Source organism: Enhydra lutris, unplaced genomic scaffold, assembly GCF_002288905.1.
Source record: "Enhydra lutris kenyoni isolate GAN:26980312 unplaced genomic scaffold, ASM228890v2 scaffoldscaffold48, whole genome shotgun sequence".
Classification (NCBI taxonomy): domain Eukaryota; kingdom Metazoa; phylum Chordata; class Mammalia; order Carnivora; family Mustelidae; genus Enhydra; species Enhydra lutris.
This window is the reverse complement of record NW_019154132.1, coordinates 1,466,964-1,477,004: the sequence shown is the minus strand read 5'-3', so window position 1 is coordinate 1,477,004 and position 10,041 is coordinate 1,466,964. Positions and strand designations below refer to the sequence as shown.

General features: G+C 49.1%; 1 protein-coding gene across 1 annotated transcript; it reads right to left on the bottom strand.

Moving 5' to 3' along the window:
* Positions 1–7,490: 7,490 nt before the first annotated feature.
* On the bottom strand, positions 7,491–9,517 carry LOC111156725 (forkhead box Q1). The gene has a single exon (XM_022517770.1). It carries the CDS (start codon positions 8,973–8,975, stop codon positions 7,749–7,751), a length of 1,227 nt encoding a protein of 408 aa, XP_022373478.1. The 5' UTR covers positions 8,976–9,517; the 3' UTR covers positions 7,491–7,748.
* Between the last annotated feature and the right edge of the window lie 524 nt (positions 9,518–10,041).

The following is a 10,041-nucleotide window of genomic DNA, read 5'->3' as shown; positions in this document are numbered from 1 at the left end:
ATGTATTTGATAGGTTTGGGCAGAGTCACATAGTCCTGGTAGTTCCCTTTTGGGTCTTTTGATGACCTCTCTTTTCAGGGGTATTAGGCATTGATCCAGGTATTAGAGTTGGCAGCATCCCCCAGGAGTTGCTTGGTGAATTAATCCAGGCTTCAGGGAGAAAGTAGGACTTCTTTTCCACTTGGGTTGATGGCTCATAGCCAGCCCCTTGGCCTTTCTCAGCTAACAGGCCAGGTGAAGAAAACAATTTGTCTGAATGTGGGAAGAATACATATAGGGTAAGTCCTGGCATGATGTCTCTTTTCAATGGTGGTCCTTGAGATCATTCCCATGTTGAAGTGGAGTGGGCACCAATGCTGCCTTGCCCACAGTGGGAAGGGGACAGCTGAGGGCCATGTAGGACTTAAGAGGCACTGGAAAGTTTACCTGTCCTCAGAAAATATTCTCCTAACTAGTTCTAGTTAGCTGAAATTTATAAATAAGTCTTTATTTCTTTTAACTTAAGCTGTTATTGGGAAATGTCACTAGTTTGGGTCATATAATAAGTCTTAGCATTTACTCTCTGTGCATTTATTTGATAAGTCAGGGTGATTGAAGTAGAATGTACATACAGCAACATGGATTTTTTAGGTATACAGCATTGAGCTTTGACCAACATCTATAATCATGAAGCCACTTTCATGATGATGATGTAGATTACTTCTATCACCTCAGTATTCCCACGTGTTCCTTTAAGTTCCCCAATCCCAGCACCTGGTAAATACTGATCTGATTTCTGTCTCTTTTACAGAGTGTCATATATGTAATTGGAATTGTATGGATGTAAACTTTTGGGACTGGTTCCTTCCACTCAGCTTGATGTTTAGAGGGTCCCCTTGTAGCTGAACTTAGTCTCATGCCTTTGTCATCCTGAGTAGCTATCCAAACCTTTGCTGGTTGTTCCCCAGAGAGGAGAGAGTTGCCTGTCACTGACTGTCACCGATGTGACACCCATGCGACATTTCCCCCCAGTTTCTGTGTCACCCATATCTTCCCACAGCACTGTGTGTCCAAGGAGGGCCAGGAAGAGGAGAAGAGTTCCCAAATGAAATGGGCAAGAGTACAAAGGCCATCTTGGATGTCTTTAACTGTGCCTGCCTTGACTGCATAGAACCATGAGAATGACAGATAACTTGACTAATGTGGGAAAAGCAGGACTTGGTTGGAAGAATTCTTCTAGAAAGGAGAAGAGCCAGGGCACCTCCAGGGGTTCCTTAGCAGGAAAGAATGGACCATCTCACTGGGGGCAGCAGGGACAAATTCACCCAGTTCATGCTCCAGGTCCAGAGTCCTAGAGAAGAGAAGGCCTGCCTAGCCTGCCTTAAGCTGGAGAGCATAACACACAGAATAACACACTGTGGGGATAGTGGCTCACCAAAACAAAATCAGGGTGCTGGGACCAAGGGCAGGTTGTTGCCCCTGTTGACTACCCCAGAAAAATACCAGTTCCTCCAAATGAGTGTGGGTCTATCTGTAAGAATCGTGTAACTCTAGTCATTCATGCTTTCCCTGAGCCTGAGAATACCTGGAATATGCCTTATTAAGTAATAATAATTATTAGCATTTAGTTTCATATTTCTAGGGCTTTTCTCTAGTTTCCAGATTTGCCTTCTTTTCGTGTCCCCACATTTATTTTATGTTGGTGTTTAACATTAGTATTTCCATGTTCTATTTGTACACACTTAAACACAGGTACGTTTTTGTGTTAGTTGAATTTTTAGGTTGCATTGACTTTGCTACCCTGAGAATCGCCTTTGGCATCTTTGGACTTTGTTCTTAAATAAACAAATGAAGGGCTGATCTGATCCTCTCATCCCAGGATTTGAGCACTGGCCTGGGGGGCCATCAAAGCCAGGAAAACAGCCCTAGATGCCTAGCTTATAATGAAACCTCTTGAGAATAGCCCAAACTCTCTCATCCTTGCTTTCCAGACTGAAATAAGCATGCTGGTGTTTTATACCTAATTCTGAAATCTGGGATTTTGTGCAAAAATTATGTTGTTGAGAATGCACTGGGGGAAAAATGTTATCGGAAATACATGTTATGATCCATTAGAATGACAAGTTGTATATGTGCTCTGTACCCTGATCGTCTCCAATATGTTTTGCAATGTCTATAGTATTTCAATTATGTTGAATAATGCTAACATGAAACTTGTCTCTGAAATATATATTTGATCCCAGTTGAGGGGAAGAGTTTAAGGGAAAGAAAAAGCATCCATTTGCACTGACATCTCTGACATTATATACAAGTTTTCATGGCTGGGAACCATGGTATATTCTACCTCAATCTCCTTGTCCTACCGAATCTTAGAGGGATGACCCATTTTCCCAAGGTCACACAGCTGTAAGAGACAGAGCCAGAATTTAGACTTGGGTCTTCTTTGAGTTTGCATTCTGAGTTCTTTTTTGAATTGACCACTTTTGTGATTTTGAGCATTACCAGACATGTAACTACAGTGAGCACAGCCAGCCAAAGGTTGGGAAACTTTTCTACCTTTTCCCTTAATGGTTAGAAATTGGTGGTCAGAAACAACAAATACATGTCAAGGATGTTGAATATGTATATTATTTTGGGCTTCAAACAGATGTGATAAAAAAGCTCAGTTATGGCAAGTCTTCTAAGTTAAACTTTTCCTGAAAAGAGCTGCAAAGAGGGTCCAGGAGTGGTAAGGGAAATGTGGTATTATGTTAATGTTTATGTTTGGCTGTAGTTCACCAAAAATGAAGGTCAATACAGTTCTCTCTTCCAGTCTGTGTGTAAGTTGGCAAATGACAGGAACAACATTTGCTTCTAATCACCCATCCATCTTAATAATGCCGAACAGATACAGTGCAGAAACTATTGCACAACAACCAGCATTTCATGACACTGGAATCTTTGCCAATTTGAAAGAGGACCTCAGATCTTGGGAGAGTTACATTTTTATGTTTTTGATCATGATCTTCTTAGAAGATACTTATTAGGGCCATTTGTTGACAACATTAAGAATTAACAAATTATGTTGTTAAAGCATAACAAAAGTTTAATGGTTTCATTAGAGAACCATAAAGTCTGTTACTTAAGAGAGAAATATTGTGGTATTTGAAAGCAGGAAATATTTACTGAAGGACACTTAGGGTCTAATTTCTGGAACCAAGGCAAAGCTCAGCTTATCTTGATCTAAAGAGTTAAAAAAAAATAGTAAAATAGAGGAACAATATCCTTGTATGCTTGATCACCAACAAAGTCCCTTAATACCTCAGAAAGTTGTCAGTTATGTGTTGGATTGAGTTGGCATTTTTTAAAACTAAAAATGGAAGGCAGATAATTTTAAGAGGTTCTAGTTTCTTTCTCATGTGGGAAAGGGGCCATTTTTGTTATTTTGTTACTTTTCCTGGTGTGGAAAAGTAGGAGAGGTGTGCATCGTGGAGGGCCCATCTGTTAGTGCTCGTCACCAGAGAGCAGGTTCTGCATTCTCTAGAGCTCCTTCTTTCTCAGCACAGAATTGTGCTTGCTACCTTCAGTAGGAGCAAGCACTTGGCACTCTGCAGAAGTGAGAGAAAGCAGTTGCCAAATTCCACTGTGGTAGCCATCTATCTAATCTATCTATACATTAAAGCTATAGGGTCTAACACACTTCACATCTAGGTCTCTCAGGTGAGGCGTGGACATATTCTTCCAGGAAAGGACAAATTATGATGGTGGTAGTGGTGGGTAGCAAGGTCTTAGTAATAAAAGAAACCATCTACCAGTTTGAGAAATCTGTCTACCGTTGTAATAAAAGTGCTTTGAGACAATTATCTGAATAGTTCAACTCAGTTCAGGCCAAGGTATGTTTTGGTCTGAATTATCCAGATAATTGTGTTTCAGTGGAAAGAATTCTGAACTGGGAGTTGGATCTTGGTTTCCACCAGGGTCTGCCAGAAAGCATGCTTAAGCTACTCTGAGCCTGTTTTCACATCTATAAAATTAGGGATCTACCTAAGGGAGTCAATGAATTTAACTTAGTATTTTGTACGTGATCACACATCCCCTGGGGGCAGATAAAGGCCCAGTTTGTGAAATTGGGCCACAATGGAACCAGAGTGGGCATAGGTAATTCTCCTTAAGGATGCTTCCAGCTCAGCAAGCTGCTCATGGAGGAACCCTTGCCCATTAGCTGAGGGTGAGGCTTTCTCTGACTTCTTTTTTCCTTTTTCCTTTTTTCTCTTTTTCTTTTTGAGAATTCCTATGGGATCAAGAAGCTGACTTAACAATTCTACAAGGAACTTTAGTTAGGCGGCCTAATTCGTAAGCTAAGGGGCTTGGAGTGAGCCATCGCCCTTGATGACTGAAGTTATTCACTGCCCAGGCTCACACACAGGCAAAGAGATGGGTGGAATGTGGGCCTCCGGGCACAGGACCACGGCACCCCCGCCACCCAGCCCCATGCCTCCTGTATTCAGGAGAGTCCTCTTCTAGAATAGAAAGCGGGTTTTAGATTTATCAGGATGTTGCGTATCGCTTCTCAGAGAATTTTTCAGCTCCTCAAAGCGGCGGACTTGATCCGTGGCTGTGGGGAAGGCAGACGGGGGTAGGTCCCGCACTTGTAGGAGAAGTCCCCGCTGGACTGGGCTTTGCGGTTGTGCACTTCTCTCCCCGCGTTTGTCCACGTCGGTCTGGAAGGGGTTCTTCTGAGCCGTGGAGGGGTGAGTAGAAAAGGGACCGCAAAAATGCCAACGCAGGGGCAGAAGAGGGGATCTTTGAAAACTGACCCATGGAGCCCTCCGCCCACATCTCTGGCTCCCCGCAGGCCTGACAGGTATCAAAGGGCGTTTCCCAAACCAAACAGACTCCCACCCCGACCTTAGGGTCGATGCGCTTGGCGGCCTGGTGTTTGCACAGGTGGGCCGGGGCCCCGCGGCCCGCAAGGGTCGAACGGGGGTGGGGGGTGGGGGAAGGGCGGGCCGTGGGAGAGGGTGGACTTGGCGCAAGCACGATTGAACTTAGTCACTGAGGGCCGGGGTCTCCTCCGCGAGATGCGGTTCCCGTGGAACTGGGGTGTAGCTTGAACTGAAAGCGTCCTCGCAACTTTCCACTTTCATTTCGAAAACCAGAGCTTGTGCGGTTCCCTTTCCTTGGGCCCTCCTCTGGCCCAGCTGGGAGAGGCTGAGAAGTGGGAAGGAGAGGCAGAGAGGCGGCGACTGAGCCAGCCACAGGTCCCTCCATCCCTCCACATCCTGTCCCCTCCCCCCACTGGCTTGCTCGTGGGAGTAGGAGGTTGGTGGTGGTCATGGGAGGTCGTACAGGCACGCAAAGTTCAAGGGCCTCTGACCATTCTCTAGAAAACCTTATGGTACCTGGGCACCAGAAGCCGGGGAGGGGACCCCAGTCGCGGGACTCCGGAGCCTTCATTAGGAAGGAGGGATTTTTTCCGAGAGAATAGCGGTGATTTTTTTTTTTTTTTAATTACCTTTCCCTTTGCCTCTTTTACATTGCCCTGTGTTCTTTAACATAAATAAACTGCGATTTAAAATCTCCATTTGCAAACTTGACGTCATGTATTAGTGTAGAAATGAAAATTGTGGCTTTCCAAAACTGATTTAACCACCACCTCCAGAGGCAAGGTGCTGTCTATTTTTAAATCAGTTTTGGAAAGCCTCTGGAGGCAAGGTACACAGTTGGAGAGAAATGGTCTGCTGGAGTTCAGAAGCACCTCAAGTGTCTGACTCCTTGCTTGCCTTTAATATGAGTGTGTTTTCAAGAGAAAAAGCAAAGGATTGAGTATATGAGTCCTGATATTTTCAGGCCAGTGAACTTTCCCCATCCTTTACTCCCAGTCCATTTCAGTTTTATTTTTTGGTCTAATTATTGGCCTTGTGGGTGAAAATCTCCACTTCAGTGTCTACCTTTTGCCATAATTCAACCCTATTATTATCACTCTTCATGACTACTAAGTAGATATCACCAAAATTTGTCAAGACTTGTTACTAGACTTGCAGATGGGGTTCCCCCCCCATTTCTGCCCAAAGACAGCATCCTGAAATAAATCCCACTTTCTTTTCCCCACCTCACAATATGTAAACCCTAAATCATCCTCTTGTCTAAAATTAGATCTACAGAAGAACTGCAAGAACAAGAATGGGGCCTAAATTTCTAGATTCTGAATTTCTTGTTCTTTGCATTAGTCTTTAGAATATCGCAATCCATAAACTGTTAGAGCCCCACTGCCTCTGAATTTACGGAACAACAGGTGTTCACACTGTTTTCTGGTACTTGCTCTGATCAAAACCTTCCCTTTTTACTGTGAGATACTGTCTTTGCCCCATCTGAGGTGGTGTTTTCTCTTCAGATCACAACTGAAATAGGCCTGGCATCCCCACCTCTACAAATTCTATCCTCATACGAGTGAAAAAACAAACAAACAAAAAAAAACTACTGATTCGTTCATAAACAGATTAACTTTCGCATTCCTAAAAAGGTAGATCATTTCATTTTGACAAAAATCACTGGCTTTTAAGTTGCTTTTAAAACTGCCCTAAAGAAATCTTTGGTGTATTAAGATAGTCTTATGCCAAGATTTTTTCCAGCTTTTTGAGCTCCAAGTCAGATCCAACTTACTTAAAAATGCCTGCTTGACTATAAAAGCTTGCTAATAGCTCAATTTGTCTGCTAAAGCATTTTCTTGTAGGAAAGGGGCACACACCTTATCATTTGTTCTGGTAACTCTTAAGTGAGTTTTCATAGAGGTCATTGGTTCGAAGTTTAAGAAATCATGTTGACAGAAGTCCCATCCTGGAGATTTGTAGGATAATTGTTTAGGTGAGGAAACCTGCACTCCGACTTTACCTTTATTGAATTATTCAAGAAATTGTTTGACTCCATTGGAAGTTTTTTGAGAGTCAAACCTGAACCCATTTTCTTGGCAAGGGCAGGGTGGGGGGAATGTAAAAAATTCTGCATCTGCACCCACCACCACAAAGTGTTAAAGTCAGTTGTGAATTTTATTAAAAATAAGCACTATGCCTGGGTTTCATAAAATTTATACATGAATATGTACAGACACAAATAAAATAATATTAAAAATAAAAAAATCACACTTGCTTTCAGGTGGCAGTGGTCCTGGCACCCCACATACATAATGCTAACATTCCCTTTAAAGAAATTGCTTGGCCCAAGGAGACCACAGGTAGAGATCACCGAACCACTAATAAAGCTGTAGCCCGTTGCCTGCAACATTTTCAATTCAGGTCTCAAAAATATATAAATAATTTAATTACAAAACCCAACTTTTTTTTTTTTTTAAATCTTTTGGCACAGTGAAGCATTGGTCAATAGCAGAGAAATGACTGCAGATTCTCTGACACCTCTCTCACACTCAGTCATGCCTGTAAATGCCACATACTTACATGGAGCAGGGGCCATTAAGCCCCATACAGTAGTCATATCATTTATCCTATGGAATGGTTCCCTGATTTTTTTTTTAAAGGGACAAATCGATAGAAGGTGCGACAAAAATAGGAAAAAGGGGGAGTAAGAAGATAGGAAAAGTCTTTGTGAAGTGAGGGAAGGACAGGCTTGGTCAAGCTTTAAGGCACGTTTGATGGAGATTTTTCTATTAACGTCTCTCTCTCTCTCTCTCTCTCTCTTTTTTTTTTTTTTTGGTCTGTCTAGAAAAATGTAAAGCCCCGGACTGCATTTCCGGCCTCCCCGAAGGCGCCCACCTTTGGGGGGCTCCGCGGCTCTGTTCAGGCCAGGAGCGTCTCCACTGGGTAAGGCAGGTGGGTGCCGGGGCCACAGACCGAGGACGCCTGCAGGGCCCCGGGCAGCCGCAGGGGGCAGTACAGGTGCACGCCGCCGCCGGCCACCGGGCCTCGAAAAGGCTTGGCTGGGGCCGAGGAGGAGAGGGGCGCGAGCAGGAGGTGAGGTGCGGCGGGTGGCACCGCGGGCTGCGCGTCGGTTCCGCGCGCGGCCAGCAACGCCGGCTCGGACGTCCCATATGCGCACAGCGGCAGCAGAGCCCCTCCAGAGGTGCCGGGGAGTAGCGCGGGATATGTGGGCAGCGGCGGGCAGGGCGAGGCGCCCCACGGCAGGCGCGCCCCGGGGACCGCTTCCCCGTCGCGGCGGCTGCGGAACGGTTTGCTGAGGATGCTGTCTATGGCGAAGGAACTGGAGAACTTGCCCGCCGGGCTGGAGCGCCCCTCCTGGCGGGCAGGCGAGCGCGCGCGGGGAGAAGCCGGGGCGGCGGGTGCGGGCGGCGGGGGTGCGGCGGGGGGGTGGGCCGCGGCCTCCTCGGGCCGAAGCCCCGGTGCGGGGGCCGCCGCCCGGTGGCTGAGGCGCTTGCGGCGGCGGCGGAAGACCCCGTCGGCGAAGGTGTACTCGCTGTTTGGGTTGAGCATCCAGTAGTTGTCCTTGCCCCAGGGCCGCGAGGGGTCGCGCAGCACCTTGACGAAGCAGTCGTTGAGCGAGAGGTTGTGGCGCACCGAGTTGCGCCAGCCCGTGTAGCTGCCGCGGAAGAAGGGGAACTTGCCCATGAGGTACTCGTTGATCTCGGCCAGCGTCAGGCGCCCGCCCGCCGAGTCGCGGATAGCCATAGCGATGAGCGCGATGTACGAGTACGGGGGCTTGGGCCGCCGAGTGTAGGGCTTGCTGCGCGCGCCCTCGCTGCCCACCGCGCTCCCCGCACCAGGCCCCACCGCGCAGGCCTCCGCGTGCCCCGCCGCCGCCGCCGCCACCGCCGGGCCCTCTTCCTCCTCGCCCGGCCCCCCGCCTGGGCTTGGCTCGCCGCCGCCCGCCAGCTCCGCGGCGCCGTCGCCTGCCGCGGGGCTGTTGGCCGCACAGTCCCCGTCCGAGCCCAAGGAGTCGTCGCCAGCTGCCGACAGCGGAGATGGCGCGTTGCTGCCGCCTGCACCCTCCAGATCACTAACCGGCTTGTCCCCGTGGGCCGCGCGGGGGTCAAACACCTCCAACTTCATGCCCGCGCACCCTGTCCCTGCCCTGGGCCGTACCCTTTCCTTCGCGTGGCCTTGGGAAGCTGGTGCGGGGGGCCGGAATGGAGATCTCGAGGCCAGGGGTCTTCGCCTTTCTTTCCTGGGAGCTCTCCCTCTTCTTGCGAGAGACAGTCACTTTTCCGTTGAAGAGGCTTCTTCCGCTGAAATTTTTTTTGGAGGAGTTGTGCTTATTGGGTGAACTAAGAGGGGCGGAGAGGGAGGAGTTGGGTGGGTACTGTCTTCAGTTCAAGGATGAGAGACTTCGGGGTGAATGCGTACAGGGGCGCGGTTCCACCCTCTGATGCCCAAGTGTGCCGGGTTTGGGACTTCTTGCTGGAAGAAGAAGCGTGAGCATCTGCTATCCATTCAAGAGACCAGGAGGTGTTCTTCACTGGAGGTCCCAGGTTCCGGGGCAGGAATCTTTGGAGCACGGAGATGGTGCCAACCGGTGTTCGTGCCACCCTTGGGATAGGGTCTGGAGCCCTCAGCCTCGAGCGCCTGCGGAGCCGAGTCCCGGAGGCCGTGGCGCCCGTAGCCGCCTTTCCGCCCCGGCTCTCCGAAGCTGCATCTCCGCGCTGGCCGTCCGCTGTTACATTTCGTTTCCACCTTCGCCCCGGCCCAATATAACCCTGCGGCCGCTCTGAGGGGGCGGGGCCTGGGCGCCTAGGGCCGAGGGGTGGGGGAACGAGGTGGCCTAGGTGGCCGAGGCTCCCCGGAGGGCGCACACCAGGCCGAGGCCATGCGGCAGCGCGGCCGCAAAGTCAGGGCGCAGGTTGTTTGTTTTGGGTCGGCCTGGCCCCGCCCTCCGCCTCCTGCCAATGGGAAGCCTGCGCGCGGCTGGGGGTGTGCGCGTGTCTGTGAGTGTGCCTGCATGCCGGGCCCCGCCCGCCCCGCTTCTCCCTCAGGTGTGAGCGCCCGACCGCCTGGGAGGGGTCCCTGCGTCTTGCAGCTCAAGGAGGCGATTTGGGCAGTGGCGGGGGGCTATCCTCGGGGGCACCTGGAAGGGCTGGGTGCAGGGCGGCAGGGACTTTGCTCAGGCCTACGATTCTCC

Coding starts and splice junctions, on each gene's coding strand:
- LOC111156725 (XM_022517770.1), bottom strand. CDS start 8,975: ATGAAGTTGGAGGTGTTTGACCCCCGCGCGGCCCACGGGGACAAGCCG.